The sequence below is a fragment of the Littorina saxatilis genome, linkage group LG9 (assembly GCF_037325665.1).
Source record: "Littorina saxatilis isolate snail1 linkage group LG9, US_GU_Lsax_2.0, whole genome shotgun sequence".
NCBI classification, from domain to species: Eukaryota; Metazoa; Mollusca; class Gastropoda; order Littorinimorpha; family Littorinidae; genus Littorina; species Littorina saxatilis.
Genome location: NC_090253.1, coordinates 40,646,477 through 40,666,968, shown reverse-complemented (window position 1 = coordinate 40,666,968; position 20,492 = coordinate 40,646,477). Strand labels below are relative to the sequence as shown.

Sequence of the window (20,492 nt, the reverse complement as noted above, 5' to 3'; positions counted from 1 at the left end):
TTTTTCTCAGACGTTTTTTAAGTTGAAACCTTGAAACTTCACACACATTTGGGGTTTAATCGCCCCCATGCATGGTAAAAGTCTTGTTGACCCTTGTCAGATTTCAAGGTCACGGCTGGGTCACATGTGGTTCAGAAAACGGATGAAACATATTTTTTCAGAGATTTTTGAAGCTAGAACCTTCAAACTTCAAACAACGCTTTTGCTTAATGATTGTTCAACATGGAGAATTCAAGGTTGATCCTTGAGAAATGTGAAGGTCATAGCAGGGTCTCGTGTGGGTAAAAAAAAAAACATAACCTTTTTCTCAGAGTTTTTCAAAGCAAGAACCTTGAAAGTTCACATTTTTGGGCTTAATAGCCCCCATACACGGTTAAAGTCTTGTTGACCTTTGTCGAATCTCAAGGTCACATGGGCAAATCAAAAACACGAAAATGCATCATTATCTCAGTTTTTTTTAAAGGGAGAGCCTTCAAACATCACACAACTCTCAACTCCGACTTAAAGAAGTTAAGGTAGATCCTTGTCACATGTCAAGGTCACAGAAAGGTCTCGTACGGGTAAAACAAACAAAACAAACAGATAATATTCATTTTTTCAGCTTTGTTGTTAGCTAGAATAGAGGCACATGCCACCATTCCATTCAACATGACTCATAGAAATGTATGATGTATGACGTAATTGCATTGTGTGTAATGACGCGGCTGCCTCTGTAGTTATTCCAGCCTTTGAAGAAATGGCGTTTTTCCTTGCTTGGACACATTTTTCCTTTTCTTGGATGTTTCAGGAGTTTGGGTGAGTTTGGTGTATATGGTTGAACACAATTTAAAATTTGCATAAAAGTGTATTAAAATAAACAGTGGTAGCCAGTCTCATCTGTTGTGTCGACAATTTAATCTCTTTTGTGTGACCTCAACTTGACCCCTCTGAATGCTCTCAATCATGGAAATTGACCACACTTTGATTATAACCAAACAACATCAAAACTTTGGAATGTGTGAAGTTTCAAAGGTGTTGCTTAAAAGGCGTTCGTGAAAATGACAATTGTATGTGTCTGACTTCAATGCGACCCCGCTGCGACCTTGACGTTTGATTTTATCAACCAGACTTTCATCATGTGTGAATGACTTCAAACACTATAAAACTAGTTGAAGAAATTGACAATTTTTCAAAGTTTAAGCCAGATGGCACTGCTGTGACCTTGAAATTTGACAAACATTAACCAGGCGGTCACCTTTTTTAGAAAATATCCTTAAAGGATCTTTAACCTTACTGTGACCTTGGAATTTGATGAGGTTTAATTTAACTTGCGTAGTGTGCCAAGTTTCAAGGCCCTAGCTTCAAAAACATATGAGAAAACCTCATTGAAAAATGTATATGTTTGACCTCAACGCGACCCTGCTGTGACCTTGACTTTTTCAACCAGACTTTAATCGTGTGTGAACATTATACACTAGAACTGTGTGTATTTTCAAAGCTCGTGCTATAAACGCGCTGAATAAATTGAAAATATTCCACATTTGGACCAGATGTGACCCCGCTGTGACCTTGAACTTTGACAAAGATTAACAAGCAGGTCACTTTTAATGAGGTTTTATAAAAATGCTGAAAGTATGTGAAGTATGTAAAGTCTAACTGATCTAGTATTAAAACATGTAAGACGTGACAACGACAATTTTCCAGTTTGCAAAGGAAATTTAACCTCGCTGTGACCTTGAAATTCAATGTTGTTTAGTGTGATGTGCACCATACCTGGAGGTCATTATACTTTGGTTGTGTGCCAAGTTTCAAAGCCCTAGCTTTAAAAACGTGCGAGATAACCTTAATGCTATGACTCAGTGCCGTTTTGAATGATATAACGAACAAAATTATCGTTATTTGTAAAATCATTTGGGTAAATTTATCTTTTCTTTTCGTAATTGGGTTCCAGCATCTGTTGTCTTAACAAAAATCACAATATCAGTCGTGTTTGTCAACTTTTATTTTTTAGCCCCTTTGTCCGCTTTTCGTGCGCACCTTTTGGCACTTAGTCATATGCATAATGTTTGTGATTTTATTTTTTTTATTTTTTTTGTTTGTCCGGAGGTCCTCTTTTCTGTGCATTCATTGTTACAGCCAGAAGAAAATCACTGCACTCAATTAACCTCTAGAATTGTCTGATGCACTTCCTAACTCTAATCGGAACAAGGTTTAAACAAGCAGTGATTGTAGAGAATGTTCGTGCAAGTTTACCTCATCTAAGTATGCACTAATAACCAACTAAGTATGCACTAATAACCAACTACGTATGCACTAATAACCAACTAAGTATGCACTAATAACCAACGCAAAAACTATTTCACCAAGTTTCTTCAAAACATCCTATTACCCAAAGTATGCGTATATAAAAAAAAATTAAAAAAAATTAAAAATGATTTACTGCACCAACCAACATCAGAATATTAAAGGCACACACAACATCAGATTCTCCCTTGGGTTTCAACAATAGTGTTACTTATACACACCCTTGTTTGTACCTCTCTTCAAACAACGAATACAAATGTTATTGCCATGTTTTGTATATATACTGTCCTTGTATTGGTGAGTACAGTTTTTTTTTAGTTTTTTTTTTAACTTCGTTCATCTCACCCTCAGTCACTTTGTTGTTTAGATTACACATAAAAAGAGAAACATCACAAAAGAAACTGTCATAAAGTTGAATTGTGACCCTCCACCACGAAATGAGTCGCATGTCACCTCGCGCGGTTCTGCGCTAGGCTTAATATAAGTCCGGGGGGTGTCTGGTAACGGTGTGAGGGTCACCTTAGTCACAGGCTTATAACTCAAACAGTTTTCGCTCTTTTCCAAAACGGTTTTACCACTGGATAGAGCATAACGTACAAACTCTTTAGAAAAATTTAAACATATGGAAATCATGCAAAGGTGATATGCGACTCATTCCGTGGTGGAGGGTCACAATTGGCATTGTTATGTTTTAGAAATACCTATCTCATGAGCCAATCATCGAAGACTAGTTCCTCATTATTGTTTAATCCACAGACATCACGTGCTTTGTGGGCGCTAACAGTATCAAACGTCACAACCAATACAGAAGAAAACTTCTCATTTGAGTTTAGGACGAACATTGCCATTGGATTTACCAGGAAATCAATCTTTCCATCTTTCCAAATGCGTGTCCGCAATGTTCAGGAATACAGACACAAACGTAGTACGCGTCCTGTAGCCATTGTTATAGCTTCTTTGTCCCAGGTACAATAATTAATGTAAGTATGGGGTTTCCACCCGAACAAGATAGTCCATCATTATGTCTAACTGCATTTCATCGTTATTTGTTTTATCAAATATAACGCATTCCCTGTTCCTCCCCAGTGTCTTAGCTTCACATTTTGCTCTTCTATTTTTACCTTTAGGCGTAGGTATGTAATCTTTTCCCCCCTTGTATCCAATATCTTCTCATCAGCTCCCACACTTACATTCTTAACTCTTTCGCTTTCAAGACTCATCTTTAGCAAACCTCCCGCCCCTACACTTACGCACAAAAATGTCTCTTCTTCATTCAGCTGTCTTAGCACAAAAATAGAGAAAGAGGCGTGTATCCTAAGTCAGAACGTGGAGAAGCTAAAATATACTAAGGCAAAAAAAAATTAGTCTGTTTACGGTAACATAGGCACACAAAAATAGGGTCGGTAGGTCGGGATTTTTATTTTTTTAATTTTTTCCCCCAAAAAACCCATATTTTTAAGTTATTTTGCCAAATAACAAAGACTTTTTTTTTTTTTCCAAATGCCCCCAAAAAACCTAGGGTTGCGCGAAAAAATAGGGTCGGTCGGGATACCATAAGACTTTTTTTTTTGGGGGGGGGGGGGGCCTAAGCCAGAGCAACGCAAAAACCAGCTGGCTAACGCGTGCCAATCGTGTTTCACTAATATGCTATATTGAAGCCCAAACATTACCTTCGTGCCAAGGCTGTTCTTCAACCATCCAGGCTACGCCCTAAAGGAAAGGAGCTGTTTGCCACGTTGTTGCGATTTAGGTGGTAGACTTGTTTGCTTCTGTCGCTAAACATTCGAAAAACTATCCCCACCCAAGATAGATAATACACTCTTTTTTTTCTCTTAAATATGGGATATTTTCTGCTGTGCTAGAAAAAAAGTGTGAATTGGATTTCTCTCTGTCTCTCTCTTCCCCCCCCCCCCCCCTCTCTCTCTCTCTCTGTCTTTCTCTCTCTGTCCCTCTCTCTCTATATATCTCTGTACCTCTCTCTCTCTCTCTACCACTCTTTCTACCTCTCTCTACCTCTACCTCTCCCTACCTCTCTCTCTCTCTCTCTCTCTCTCTCTCTCTCTCTCTCTCTCTCTCTCTCTCTCTCTTTCGATCTTTCTCTGGATCTGAAATGACAGCGGAGGGAGCGTACTATTTTTGTATCAATTTAAGACTGATATTTGAGGGAGATGCGTCCTAAAGATATTTGACAAATTGAGGCTTTTTTCCACAGCACTTTTGTAGCAAGTTGTTACAGATTTTATTTGAAGGGGGGAAAAACAGTGTTAAAAGTTCTTGATTTGTTTCTACAATGTTTGTAGTTTGTACTTTTTTCTTCTCAAGTAGGCATACCTATTGTTTTGTACAATTGTGACAGGGGATCCGGGAGGCTACCGCTCCTTTCACAGCAGACTCTGCACCCGAGTTGTTGGCCTTTAAGTCAACACCGGTGGATTGTGGAATTCTGTTTGTGATGGGATCTGGTGGTTTCCGATTGTCTGTATGTTCATGGAAACCTTCGGGTTTGCATAACAGTTTTTATAGGGCCAAGAAATTAGCCCTAACATTTTCAATCCTGTTTGATTGCACTTCGCCTCCCGAGGTGATCGTAGTGTTACGGCACTCGGTTACATCTGGCGCTTGCGAGCAGGGATGGGACTCGGCATGATATGTTCAGGTAATGGCCATAATATGACCACTGAACATTTTCGTGCTGTTCCCATTCTGCGAACTTGGGATGGACAGTGGTCCCCCGGTTCGGAACTTCGGGACGAAGTTCATTCAAACGGGGGCGATTGTGACAGGGGAGGCTACCGCTCCTTTTACAGCAGACTCTGCACCCGAGTTGTTGGCCTTTAAGTCAACACCGGTGGATTGTGGAATTCTGTTTGTGATGGGGTCTGGTGGTTTCCGATTGTCTGTATGTTCATGGAAACCTTCGGGTTTGCATAACAGTTTTTATAGGGCTAAGAAATTAGCCCTAACATTTTCAATCCTGTTTGATTGCACTTCGCCTCCCGAGGTGATCGTAGTGTTACGGCACTCGGTTACACAATGTACATTGCCATTTTGTAAAGGAGTGACATGATAACGTCTCATTTAAGATGTAATTGTCCCTATCTGGATTGGGGCCAGAAGAATGAGTGCCACCTGTACCAATGATGGATGTAAGGTATCAATATATATGATCTCTTCAGAACGACAATGCCTCACCATTGCAAAAGCTAATCATAACAAGTACCAGTTTCCATTCTGCTCTCAAATCTTGTCATGAACTTTTGAAATAAAAAGAATGATTTACTTTATCAGAACTAGAGTTTGAATGACATTTATTGAATGATGGATTACGAGTCAAGAGACAAGCATGCCCGAAGTTTATCCTGGATTTCTGAAGCATGATGTTTTCAACACACACAAAGCTATTGTATTCTCTTGTAGACCAAACCTGAGATGCTGGGGTTCGTTGAAAGAAGAGTAAAGGTCAATTAGAGTGCTCAATTTCACTTCATACAAAAAGACAGTGCTGACTATTTGAGAGATTGCCCTGAACATTTCTCACGCAAATGCTCTTGGTTCTGGTTCCACAAGAATGGAATTCCAAAGACTCCCTGTTTGTTGATATTGCACAAAAACCGAACTGTCTAACCTTCAAATCCAAATGTGAAAAACTAAACATTACAAGGAAGCTAGGACTGCGCGTCGCTATCGGCGTTGGTTCGAATTCCAGTTTCGGCGTGGGATTTGTTTCCCAGAGTCACCTTTGTGCAAAATCTTCTCGGTGTCCGAATACCCTTGTGTGGACGGATGCGCACGATAAATATGCAAGTTCACAGCAGCGAAATTCTCAGGGCTTGGAGAACATAAACACAAGCAAGCAGAAAAAATGGCAGCTCTCTTTCGATTTCGCCAAAGGCAAAGAGAATGCTATACCAATTTCCATGAAGGTAACCTCACAGGACTTTATGATAATACCTGACCTTACGTATACCTTACCTATTTACCGTTGCGCGCGTGTTTATGTGTGTTTATTGTCTTAAATATGGTCTTACTGTCACCCAGATGTCTGTATATGTGAGTGAGTAATGCTGTATAATCCTAAACACAGAAGGTGACTATTTCTATTTCAGATAAGCGTTTGATTATTCATCAAATTATATTGACACTCACTGCGTTGAATACAATGTTGATTATTGTATCATCCTACATACGTGTGAGATACCACTCATGACATAACAATATCGTTCACCTCAATTCAATGAGATATGTCAGGGACCTGTTTTTCCACTGCGAATGATGCCACAATCGCCGAGACAAACGTCATTATGAAAACACTTTTGCGCTTGATGTTTCCCCTGAAAGAAGTTTTAGAACAAACATGTCACGCAATACTTTCCAGAGTGAAGTTACTTTGCTTTGACGTCAAAGAGTGCACGAGGCATTGAAAGAGATCGAGGTTCTTAGAAGCGTCTTCAATTTGTAAGCGTCGACTCAGGGATGTTTGGAGCTGAAGGCATGTACAGTATGTAGTTTAAACATAATACTACATGGCTCGCTGTGTCGTAACAGATTTACACTTGTTGCTTTTTCAAAACTAACCGTTCAAAATAAACGTAAACAAAAAACGAAACCTCTTACATTTGCTTGAACACGTATGGTGTTGCTTCGGACGTGCAAAACTTTGAATGCAGAGTATAAGTATTACTACAAAATTGTTGTCATTATTATAAATGGAGATATTCCGAAGTGTGTTTCGACTCAGCTATTGGTGTTCGCTAAAACCCTTATTACAGGTTAATTACGAAATGTTGGAGAGTATGAAATTCAAGCAACGGTTCAAAGTAGGGGAAGGGCTCCTAATATGGACCACTTTTTGTTTCACGCTGATAACTAGCTTGTTTTCTTGCGAAGAAGTTCCATTTTGTGTTAGGTAGTCCTTCTCTCTTAGGTTAACCGTTAGGCCTAATTAGAGTGAAATAGCTTTGATAGATATTTATCAAAAAATAAATACAGAAAAAAACACAAAGGGTCCATATTAGGAGCCTGGGCGCCTAATATGGACCACTGAAGCGGACTTCTCGAATCACTGTAAAAAGCCCCCTATACTTCAAAATAACATGATACAACTTAGTTTGCAAGTCAGACTAATCAAAATATGCTTTAGATTTATCTGTTTCGGGTTGATGAGAGCATTATTTGAAGCACACCAGGAAACTAAAGAAGCTTATCAAAAACAGAGTGAAAATAAGTGAAATTATCAACTTCCACGAAAATAAGACTATTTGTGATATTATTTTTAAATCTCGAAGGCTAGTTATAGGTTATTTCCAGCAAGCTTCTGAATGAATTAATAAAAATAGCATTTAGCTTTTATTTTCTTCGATTTGTTGAAGGTGGTCCATATTAGGGGACTCCCACATACTTTGAGATTTTGCTATTATTTTTTGTTTGCAGTAGAAACTCGGGGTCAACACTGCTAAAATGTAACAAATACGGACTTAGCTGTCATATGTAGCTATTTTTGTGAGATAAAAGCTTTGACTGTGGACAGAAACGAGTCCGTTTTAGGCGGCAAATTTAGAGTGAACCCTGCCAAAAGTGAAAAAAAGAGAAAAAGCCTAACGGTTTTGAGGTTTGTGTTTCTGCAATTGTTTTGACATGTGCAAGTTATCCAGAGAGGGTGAATACAGCCAATGAAATTGTTTTGAGCGCTCTAGCGCCGTTAGTTTGTCAGAACAGGAGGTGGTCCATATTAGGAGCCGGTCCATATTAGGAGCCCTTCCCCTATATAAGGCGAGCAAGCAAATGTTAAAATCTTGTTTGTTATGAGTTAGGTTCGAGAAAAATGTATATTAATCCAAAAATAAATTAAGGGTGTTGCGTATTTTCTCTTTAGCTTGATCAAATGTGCAAAGAAGATTACACAAACAGTTTTTAAACTGTAAATCTTTTGAGAGTCGCAGCGTTTTCTTTACATTTTGAATGCAGAACATCATTAAATGTTTAGATTTACATGTTGACTTTGACGCCGTTTTGCAACTGCTTTTTGCAGCGAATAGTTTAAAACTCCACACGACCCCTACATGTTGTTATTTTTAAAGCAAGTGGTAATCATTATTCAACTAACAGCTGTACCGTTACACACGAAATTGTATTACGATAAACATATCTTTGGAAAACTGGACTATCAGAAAACTGGAGTGGCCATATATAGGGTGACCTACACAAAAAATGCCACCCACCAAAGAGCTATCTTGTACATCTGTTGACAGAATGACTTCATATTTGGTGTACATTAACATCACCTTATGCATGACAATTTCACAAAGTGACCATTTTTTTACTTCCCTTTGACTAATTTGTCTTAGAGCAGTAGCCATACTTATGTGATTTAAGTCCTCCAGACGTTTACGTTTTGGGTTATCCGAATGTCCGAGTACACAACCCCCCCCCCCCCCCCCTTTCCCAGATCACTGGTGATATCTTAAGACAGCAGTTACAGAGACAGTAGTTACAATGCAGGGCGATCCCTAGACAAGATTGCGTTCATATCATTGACAATTTCAGACGGGTAATTTGAAACACATTTTGGAAAGAAGGTTCAAGTCGGACCATTTTACCTAAAGACAGGAAACTTTGTGGAGTGGTCATGAACAAAGTGACGTCCATGCACAACAACTATGAAGATATTTAAGTTTGTCATCATTTTCACGAGTTTTCATTCACAAACACCTGGGAAATAAATCTCATGTTCCCCATGCAATAACTCGAGGTGGTGAATGGGTTTGAGCTTTCAGGTGAAACGTGGATTGTCAAAGTAAAAGCCAATCAGGCAGCTGATTGTTTGATGTGTGGAACCATCGCGGCTTTGGATTTGTTTCCGAGGACAACGATTGTAAGCATTCACTCTCAAAGACCCAATCAATGTTGATAATTACCGCGGCGACTCATGGTCAATTTGCAACTTATCTCTGTAATCGCAAAATCCACAACGAAAAGTCATAAACACTTAAAAGAAAAGAAATATGCTCAACACTTACTCAACTCACAGGTATGATCGCAGCTCTGTACATTTTCAGACTGGAAGAAAAGCGTCAACAAGCTACGTTTTACGTCACATACAAGGTTGACGTGTTATCTCGAGCTACTGTGACGATGCTTTGTGGCCCGGAGTTGGATTCTAAAAATTCGTCTCCCTGTGGGTTATTGTGCATTTTGTTGCACAACCAAAATGATGACAAAAACGATGTTTGGTGGCTTGTCGTCAGACCAGCATTTTGTTGTTGGTCCAAGGGGACCATATCGTCTTTTGTTTCATCTTTATCGACCAAGGCCGAAGGCCGCGGTTGATAAATATGAGACAAAAGGCGATATGCTCCCCGAGGACCAACAACAAAATGCTGGTCTGTCAACAAGCCACCAAACATCTTATAATATCACACTTCCTGACCGCGCATTCATATTTCTGCGTCGTTGTAAAGTTAATGGAGTAAATGTGTGTTTGTGATGCAATGTAAAGTAAAGCCTATACATGTTAAAAAAAAAATTTAAAATTAAAAAAAGAGAATTAAAAAAAAATAAAGAAAAATGTGGAAGGTTCTATCGAGACCACTAGAAAAGCGGTTAGGAACAAAATCGGAAAACGTACATGCACATTGTGATGCTGTCTTCATACACAGATTAACAATAATAACATACAGTTACACAAAAATGGTCCTACTAACCAGTAATCAAAGAAATAATTCTTCACGTTTGGTTTTATATCTGACGCTTTAGTTATTTGCTCTTTTGAAACTCAAGGGTGTTTCATTACTTATGTTATACACCCTGAAGATTGGCAGCAAAAGATTTACGTTTCAATCGTCCCTCAATAAACAGAACAAATTGCACATAATGAAAAATGAAAAAAAAACACGATCGCTTTCATCTTGCTATTTAACTGATTTGTGCCTTCACCAATTTGACAACACTCGGACGATGTTAAAATGGCTTCCTAGAATGTTCCCTTCCCTTTCCGTTTCGCAAGTTATGCTGCCACTCCTGAGCGTTCGGTCATGATGCCGAACAGTCTGGAGTGATAAGGCGGAAAAGTATACAGAAGAAAAAACTTCGGAAATGAAAGAGAAACACATTGTCGGTCAGAGTCGACTAAAATCGTGGAATAGTCTTCAGCATACTAGCGTTAAAGAAGCTACTTTCTGTCTGTAGCGATCATGATCAGGAACAACGAAGGCTTTCGTTAAAAAAATTATTTCAATCAGCCAACCTTCAAAAATTCTAGCGTCTTTGATGATAAAGACGCTTTTTACGCAGGTACGCACACAAAGACACCAAAAGGAGTTCGACGCTCCCAAAAAGTCGTAAACTGTGACGGTAATACGGAGTTTTTGACAAAATTACATTTTCATACAGAGCCACCGAAATCACAAAATGGTGCATTGAATGATCTTCGAGTGTCACTATATAGAGAGTGTAATGCTTCTGTCATAGGCGATGGGGACTTAATTAGGTCTATCAATCTGACTCCGGGCAATACATCAATCAGCCGTTTGGATGTTCCCAAACAACTCCAACCATATCCACTATTGATGATCTCGGTACACTGGCAAGAAGAAGGTGGTCCTATTTTTTTTAAATTAAGGACATATGGCCCCAATTCTACTGGGAAACAGCGTACGGTTACCTTAGAGCGGTACGTGCATCATTGCCTGCCCGTGGTGTTTAAAGCTGGCGCTTAGCACGGGTACTCGAGGGTTGAAGCTACACCATGGCAACGTCCAGCTTCCAAATCAATCGAATTTCTGACAGCTTTGGGTGTCTGCCTGATGTTCCGTTCACTATATTTTCCTGAATTGGCCCCTTCCGATGTTTTCCTGTTTTTACATCTAAACAAAAAGCTCAGAGGAACCCATTACGAGAGCCCGGATGCATCTGTCCAAGAGTTCGCGAGGGTCATAGAGGGTATCGGTAAAAACACTCGCGCCGACGTGTTTGAAAGGTATTTCTACAGATTGTCAAAGTGTATCGCAGCTCTGGAAGAATATTTCGAGAAAATGGGCGTGATGATATTAACGAATAGCTGTGCGATAATATGAGATTCTAAGGACTTTCAGAACTACCTACGTGTGTTGAAGTATCGTTGTTATCGAAGTATTGTGTTATGTGATGATATCTTCACTGTTCCACAATGCCCACCAAGGCTGTTAATATGGACCAGTTGCCATATTTTCTGGTTTAACTTTTGCTGAGTGTGTTTAATGCACAGCTTTGCTGTGACCTCAACACAGAACGAGCACCAAGCACACAGTGAAACTTCTTCAAGCTAACACAAGCAATCAGCATGAAACTAACAGTGGTTTTAATTCGGACTTTCCCCCTACGTGGAATAGATCTTATAGAAAGTTCAAATAGCTTAACACATCTAAACCTCAACAAAACTTACTCCTGCAAATGGCTTTCAGCCTGCAAATGAAATTGTGATGTGCGCCTTTTATCGCGTTTATTGTTTGCTGTCAAGCAAAAATGCGTGAATAACTAGTGGGAAGACATTTCGTTTCGGTTTGGGCACTTCCATAAATGGAGTACGAGTACCCTCTACGAACAAGGCTTTCATAGCGATACTTGCCAAGATTGCCTAAAAGGAAAACCTTATTGATCTACCCGGTATCAAAGCTATGAGACGTAATTCTATTTGCGACTTGATTGTATGACAGAGTTGTGTGTGTGTGTGTGTGTGTGTGTGTGTGTGTGTGTGTGTGTGTGTGTGTGTGTTTTTTTGGGGGGGGGTTCGACACAGGACTTGATGTCTTTGGTGTTTGACTCCGCCTGAGATTGTTGTGGGAGAAAGGAACGTAAAGTTCGCGGAAGAAAACTCTTGCCACACGACCATGTAAGAACTTCGTTAATGAATGACTCGTGTGTACACCAATATCGCTGGATCCTAATTTTTGTGTGCGACGTAGTTGTCTCTTATTAGCTCCAACGCCCAAATGGCAAACAAGCCAAATGAACACGATGTGAAACCTTGTGTTTCGAATCAAACTTGGGCGTTTGCATCGTCACCGGAACCTATTTCTGCGGAAATAAACGAACAAGAAAATATATTTATAACAGCAAAATCTAAATGAGTTTGGTTTCCTTACTTCAGTTGAACATTCTGTGTCATTCTTGCTGGCCACATTTACATGCTGATCAAGAAGAAAGGAGAAAAATGCTGGATGTTCAATAAAATGGACATGTGTGTGCTCAAAATGAACTTCAGGAATCTTCATTGACCTGCCTTGAAGAAATTGACATTCCTAGCCTGCTGTTGTATATATTTTTGGCTAACGTACGAGAGACTGTGTACTCTTTATTTTTGTCCACCTGTGTGTTTGTCTGTGCGATGTATGCTGTGGCAAACGCTGAGATTTTTGAGGACATTTCAGATTTCAGACTTTAGATTCACCATAGTTGTCAAGATAAGTATCATGGCAAAGCCGTTCCAGCACAGCAGGTTCAACTTAAAATCTTTCGAGCAATACCCAAAGGTGAGCCAAAAATGGAAACCAACGTACATTCTTGCACACGTTTTTAAATTTCTCCCATAATTTTCAGTGCGGCAAGGATACTCATTTGGATACGTTCAAGGTTTTCTTCAAGTCAACACCTCTCAGCTGAGGTTCCATTTTGTTTTAAAGCCTAGAGAATTGGGAGTTATGCTGGGGATAAAATTGGTTGATGGTTTGGTGTTTTGATGCGCAAGCCTTGCATACTCTGCGTTTCGTTATCTGGAGCTTTATGCATCAGGTGTTTACTTTCCATCTTTCTTTCTTTCTTTATTTGGTGTTTAACGTCGTTTTCAACCGTTCAAGGTTATATCGCGACGGCTTTCCATCTGCTGACATGTGTTATTATACATGTTAACGTTAATACGAGTATTCACAAAGGGGAGGGGGGTGTGCGTGTGTCGCCTATTCATTATTATTTTTTGTCTGTATTATGCTTGTTGCCTTTATCAGAGTTGCTTTATTTTCTCATCTGCCTCTCATTGCACAATAACTGCTTGCGATGTTATTGTGTAATTCATAAATCATTGTTAGATGTTCTTATTTCTGCTGAGAAATGTATACGATATAATTGGATGATTTCCCTGCTGCTTTCATAACAGATGTGTGCATGTCTACCTGTGTCTGCATGTATGCGAAATTCTTGTATCAGAGCTGATATTAGATCTTCTTCTTCTTCTTGTCGTTTCATGATGGCAGATAATGCGTGGTACAGTGATTTGTTCGAGAAGCGCCATGCAGGCTCCATACCTCCGTCTCCAGCCCTCTAGGTTTTCTGTAGGGGTTGCCCCACCCTTAGCTCATGGCCCGTATGTCCTACCCTGGGAGCACAAGGGCGGAAGAGGAGATTTATTTATTTACTTTTTCTCCCAACGGCTGCAATTGCGGACGAAGGCATTCCAGCTATGGGGAACTAGCCGGGCAGAATGGACTCGTCAGCCCAGTAAGGCAGCTATTCTTGGGGAGGGAGCAACCCGAGTAAAAGCTTCAACCGGGGTGGGATATTAGATCAACTACAGATGTCTTGTTTTATACCGCACACTCTTTAATAGATTGTTACGTTATCTGTTGTTCAATGTACAATGGATGCAAATAAACAATGGCGACTGCACGTGAGAGCGAACACCAAAAGACCAAAAAGCACTGTACTCACGATGTTTGTATTCCTACCTGTTGCTAAATTTGTGAAAGAGAGCGATGTCCAATCTGCTGCCTAATCTTAAGTATGTTGTTACCTGTGATGTGAGGTTAGCTTTAATGCCTTTCAAAATTGTCTCTACAGTAGAGATGTCCTTTCGTGTCAGGAACACTGTGACCAAAATATCAAAGGGACAATACTGGCGGTCCTTTATGGGGGGGTTGTCCTGTCTTTAGAGGGGCCTGACAACACTGATACAACTGTTGATGTCTATCCTACCTGTGTTGACTGTGTGATTATGGACAGGTTTTGCAAAATGTATGTTGATCGCGAATTCACGTACTTGTCGCAACAATTAATAGACTTGTTCACAGAGCGTGATTTGAGGGTTGGTTGTCAAATCGTTTTATGGCTGGCTACCGGGAAAATTGTGTGGCAAAATACCAAAGATAAAACATAACTGGTCAAGAGCAAGGTGATTTTCTAGCTAGGTACAGTACAGTACAGTACAGTACAGTGGATAATATTTTCACATTATATGTTTGTGCACACAGACATTTGACTCTAAATGTGAAGCAGTGTGCAGCTTTTGTGGACTTTTCAAAAGCTTTTGACTCCTGAACTAGAAATGCCATGGACTGTTCTGAAGAAAAAGGACAATAACTCGTCCTATTAATATCCTACATACGTGAGAGAGACAACTCATGAGATAACACTATCGTTCAAACCACACGTGTAAATGAGGTCGTGTCAAACTAGTCTGGCAGGGACCTGTTTTTCCACTGCTGATGATACCAAAGTCACCGAGAAAATGTCATTTTGGAAACACTCTTGCGCCTACTATATCCCCTAGAAGAATGTTGAGAACTAACACGCCACGCTATACTTTCCAGAGTGAGGTTTCTTTGCTTTGACGTGAAAGATTGCACGAGGCTTTGGAAGAGGTCGAGGTTCCAGAAGACCTGCAATCCGGCCGCCTCGACTGCGGGACGTTTTGGGTAAAATACACGTAAGAACAGTATATGTAGGAGAAACAGAATACTACATATAGCTTGCAGTGTCGTACCAGATTTACACTCGTTGCTTTTTCAGATATTGAAAAGCTCGCTTTTGGTAACAGTTCAATATCTAAAAAAAGCAACGAGTGTAAATCTGGTACGTCACAGCAAGCCATGTATTATTCTCTATATTTACCCCTGTTATCGATTGCTTTATTGTGTCTTATTTCATCTGAGTACGAAATAACAGAAGTATTTTCCCATTGCTTATGCTGACCGAGTCCCCAAGACAAAGTTCATTCTCGAAACACTTTGTTGTTTCCTCTTTAAGAACTTTGAGAGTTGCGAACAATGTAGTCACCGATAAAGCTTTTGATGTGTTAGTAATATGTGCCAAACACCACGTATATATTTCCAAAATGAACAAAAAGACCCCTCATTTTCAGACATTTAGTAGAAACTTTAAGCAAAGATTTATTTGTGAAAAGTATAACGCAGTTGTGAATAATACAGTAGATACATTTTACAAGGATTGGCGCCTGTATATGCATGTTTTGATGTAACCCTTAGGTTTTTTCTTTCTTAAATCCTTTTGATACTGCGACCACCAACCCCTGAACACCCCCCCCCCTCCCCCGCCCATCCTCCCACCCCATGTATGTTGTAATTGTTCAAGTGTTTTTCTGTTATATGGTACTGTCCTTTTGGTTAGGTGATGTCCTGTAATGTACAGCATAATACATGTAAAAAAAAAAAAAAATGTTTAAAAATAAAAAAAAAGAGAATAAAAAAATAAAAATAAAAAGAACTTTGAGAACTTACATGTGACCATATCATTCCTATTGTGACGTCATTTTCCAATAGTTTTTGCTTTTGACGTCAGAGATTTCATTTTGGAAGAGAGCTTAAAGAAGACCCGTTTTCAAATTGGATAAACAGACTAATACACGCCCTGTTGTCGGATACCAGGTTAACACGAGTTTGTTATTTTGTTTTTGTTTTTTTAAATATTCAAATGTGAGTGAAAGCGAGGTTTCCTAGATTTAAAAAAACAAATCGTGTAAACCTGGTATTACACAGCAATCCATGTCTTATTATCTATTTAACAAATCCTGAGAATATCCCAGAGATACAAACTTGCCACACCTTTCACCCCCTGCCACCACAATCACTAGTCTCATTTCAACACCCCACACATTTTGAAAAAAAGACAGAGGCAAAATACACAAGAACCCTAATAATTACTTTTTTAACCTAGTTGCACTAAGTTGACTCCAGTGATACTGGGCTGATCAATCAAAAACGTACACTTAGACACTTAAGTAACCTCATTTCTGACACTATGACATCATAACGAGGTCATCCCTAATTGTATAACCAAATACCCCAGATACTAAGCTGTGTCCTTGAATCAAAAATGACATTATAGCTTGATGAGGCCACCGACTTATTTTTCTGATAGCTCATTTTCAGTGTGACAGACCTGTTCATGCTGTGACCTTGAATTTGACCATAAAAAGTCTTGTCTGAAGATCATCACCTATTTCAATTCTGTGACATTTGGATACTTCAGGTTCAAAATCATTGCGAGAAAACCTCAACGTTAAGTTCTTGTAATTCGAACATGATCCCTCTGTGACTTTGAACTTTGTCTCAGACCCCAGACTGGGGTCATGACGGAAGATCATCAAACCCTAGAATTGAGTAAAATGTCAAAGCTCTTCAAAAACGTCCAAAGTAACCTGAATGTTAAGTTTTGTGTTTACGGACGGACGGTCGGTCTGTTTCCCATACGCACGGACAGTGCGCATTACTAAGACTCACTGATTACTCAGGTGAGTCAACGATTACGTGTTCATCTTGTATCCTGAGAAATACTTTTTTTTTGTCACATCTGCTTTGAACAGTAATACAAATTTACAGCGTACGTGAGTGAGACCACACCACATATGTGATAAATAAACCATTTTTCACACGTGTGTATATCATGTAAATGAGGTAGGGTCAAACTACTGTCAGGTAGGGACCTCATTTTCCCCTGCTCATTATGACAAACTTAAGCCCTGAAATACTTTTACATTGCTATTTCTACGAGTACCGTAAACTACCATGTTAGCGCCCGCCCCCTAATGTACCAATTTCGCCTCAAACTAGGGGTTGGGAGTTTACTAAGTACTACACCCTGTGAAGGAACAATTTATCACTAGACTGTTGTCATGAATTGGTATCGACATGTTAATTAACAAGGACAGCAATTTGTTTGCGTTCGCATGTGTGCGAATGGCTATGTAGCGACAATTAAACATCGCAATAATTTTGCGTTAGATGGTTTTATACACATAATTATTCATAATTTAAACGAAAACTAAACAAAAAAACTGCAAAGAAAAATTTAAGATCTAATTTATACCAACCGCATCAATGGTCTTTAGCAATCGATTAAGAATGAAGACGGGCGCACTGGCGGGTTGGTAAGACGTCGGCCTCTGAATCGGAAGGTCGTGAGTTCGAATCCCGGCCGCGGCCGCCTGGTGGGTTAAGGGTGGAGATTTTTCCGATCTCCCAGGTCAACTTATGTGCAGACCTGCTAGTGCCTTATCCCCCTTCGTGTGTACACGCAAGCACAAGACCAAGTGCGCACGGAAAAGATCCTGTAATCTATGTCAGAGTTAGGTGGGTTATAGAAACACGAAAATACCCAGCATGCTTCCCCCGAAATCGGCGTATGCTGCCTGAATGGCGGGGTAAAAACGGTCCTACACGTAAAAACCCACTCATGCAAAAACATGAGTGATCGTGGGAGTTTCAGCCCATGAACGAAGAAGAAGAAGAAGAAGAAGAAGAAGAAGAAGAAGAAGAAGAAGAAGAAGAAGAAGAAGAAGAAGAAGAAGAAGAAGAAGAAGAAGAAGAAGAAGAAGAAGAAGAAGAAGATTAAGAATCATAAACAACTGTGAAGTTTTACATCGTATTTGTAGACAGTTAACTTGACAATAAGCGGATAATATTTCTGAGCTTCGTGATCTAAAGTAGGGGGTGGGCGTTTACTATACACATTTTAAGACTAAACGTAGGCGGTGGGCGTTTACTGGGCGCTTACAATTTAGTTTACAGTACTTGTAAGTATTCCAGTTTTGAAAGACCTATTAGTTATTTATGTCTTTCTTACCTTTATGTAGGTATTTACATGATGTCCATTTCTTTTATGAGACAACTGTTGATTTGCACACTCAGACCCACACACGTCTTCCGTTTTCAATTAACTCTCCATCTCTCTCTCTCTCTCTCTCTCTCTCTCTCTCTCTCTCTCTCTCTCTCTCTCTCTCTCTCTCTCTCTCTCTCTCTCTCTCTCTCTCTCTCTCTCTCTCTCTCTCTCTCTGTCTCTCTCTCTGCGCCTTCCCTAGTCCGATTTAAGAATGGTACTCACTGTTACTCTGTGACGTCACGCTTCCAAGAGCGACGACAAACACTGCAACAAAAGAATAGACATATTAAAGTGACACAAAAGAATAGACATATTAAAGTGACACAAAAGAATAGACATATTAAAGTGACACAAAAGAATAGACATATTAAAGTGACACAAAAGAATAGACATATTAAAGTGACACAAAAGAATAGACATATTAAAGTGACACAAAAGAATAGACATATTAAAGTGACACAAAAGAATAGAAATATTAAAGTGAGTGTCAAGTGTGAGAACTATACACAAGAAAACATCAAGAAGAACAAAAGGACATCCAAACTTAGTTTGAATGTCTGGCTTCCTCTATTTCATCTTATTTTACCTTGGTTCAATCCTCTTCTGGTATTTATTGTGGTGTGATTGTTTGTTTGTTTGTTTGTTTGTTTGTTTGTTTGTTTGCTGTTTGGAGATTCCAGGGGTTCCTGCGAAACCGTTTCAGCATATAGGACGTACAAACGTAACAGATAGGGTTTTTTTTTAAATGCAGATTCTCCGTCGGTACTTTAAACGTTATTTCTAAAAATCTTCATCTCCTTCAAAAAGTGAGAGAGAAAATGTCCGGCTGTAGGCCTACGTCCCGGATGTGGTCTTGATCATAGATTTCATTAATAAAGTAGAGATTGATAGGCCCGAGTTTTCTTGTCCAGCAGAGAGCGACAGATTTAGAATCGACGCCAGACAGATAGTAAATGACGTAAAGCTAAACTTGAGGTAAGGTGAGTGATGCGATTTCACTTGATTCTTCGGAACTTCGACAATCCCATTTTCAAATGAGCGGGTCGGGATTGCACACTCAGAGGGTGGGTGGTGCCATGCCGTTCTGTAAAGCACCCGCCGAAAAACTCGCTTTTCGCTATTTTTTTTTATATAAAGAGTGTATTGTCTGACAGCCTTTGAAGTGTCATTCTTTAGAATACATCACGCTGATATTGTTAATTCACATTTTTACTTTGTCATTTTTATTTTTAGCGTGATAAACAAAACGGACTGAATGTTATCACATTTAGCGGGTCACCTAGAATCAGTCCTGATGGGTCAAGAAGTCATATTGGGCACTGAAATGGTAATAAACGTAACTGTCGCCTGGCTTGGGTGCCGCAACAAAACTATGAAACATGGAAGGAATACAAGTTTAAAGCTATAAACATACATTTTAGTCGATGAATCTGGGGTTGTTACCTGTGTCGCCAACTTCAAGGAAACATACCTAAGCAAACTTTAACAGGATATTGCTAACATAGTCTGTACGTTTATAGACTTGTATTTGGGTTTCGAAGTTACTGTGCTTCTCACTTCCAGGTGCACGGAGCCCTTAGGGCTTCAAGTTTGAGTCATGTGTCAGGCATCTATCTATTTCAAATAGTACCAAGTTTTATTGACCTTCTTGCAAGGAGTCAAATTTATTGTCATCATTGTCATCATTGTCTTGGAAGGGCATCATTATAAGCATCGATAAGGCCCCACACGTGAACTAATTACGTCAAAAGCCTACATGGAAGTAAAGTAGTCCCGACGAAATTGAGAATTATTTCTATCTTGGGTAGTTTACGTCAAGACATTGTGTTTGATTACGTAAGAAAATGTTAAAAAATGTTATTTGGGCACATTTTGGCATGTACCGCATACAGCCTTCAGCCCCAGAACGTTATCACGTTAAAAGTTAATGACACTTTGGCGGGTGATGCTAACCGACATTAAGGTATGTGTAGTCATCTGTGGGATAGTTGTGTTAATGATTTGACTGTTTGTATTCTTATATTATCTGCGGCAGTAAGACAAATCGTTGCTTCAACAGTGCTCTGTGTGGAGAAGCATATTTACATTTTCGTATAATTATGAGTGTATTTCAACAACTTCAATACACTGAAAGCCTTTTGTTAATTCACAGATCCGACTTTGTTGTCAACAAATTCATTTGCGTGGGTTTTTTTTTTAATGTAGTGACTGATGCGCAGCACTGCAGCTGCAAAAACCACCTGGCGCTGGGAGATGCAGCATTTCAGAATGGCTGGCGCCGAAGGGGTTAATGATACAGACGTTATCTATGGGTTACCAGAAAGAATCCCAGAAGATAAGCAATAAGC

At 39.5% G+C, this 20,492-nt stretch overlaps 1 protein-coding gene across 1 annotated transcript in view; it reads right to left on the bottom strand.

The window, feature by feature from the left end:
- The window catches only part of LOC138976089 (uncharacterized), a 65,957-nt gene that overhangs the window by 18,236 nt on the left and 27,229 nt on the right, over positions 1 to 20,492 (bottom strand). Inside the window, exon 2 of the mRNA XM_070348899.1 lies at positions 18,367 to 18,408. Within this exon, the coding sequence (XP_070205000.1) occupies positions 18,367 to 18,408 (42 nt within the window). The remainder of the gene's footprint in view (positions 1 to 18,366; positions 18,409 to 20,492) is intronic.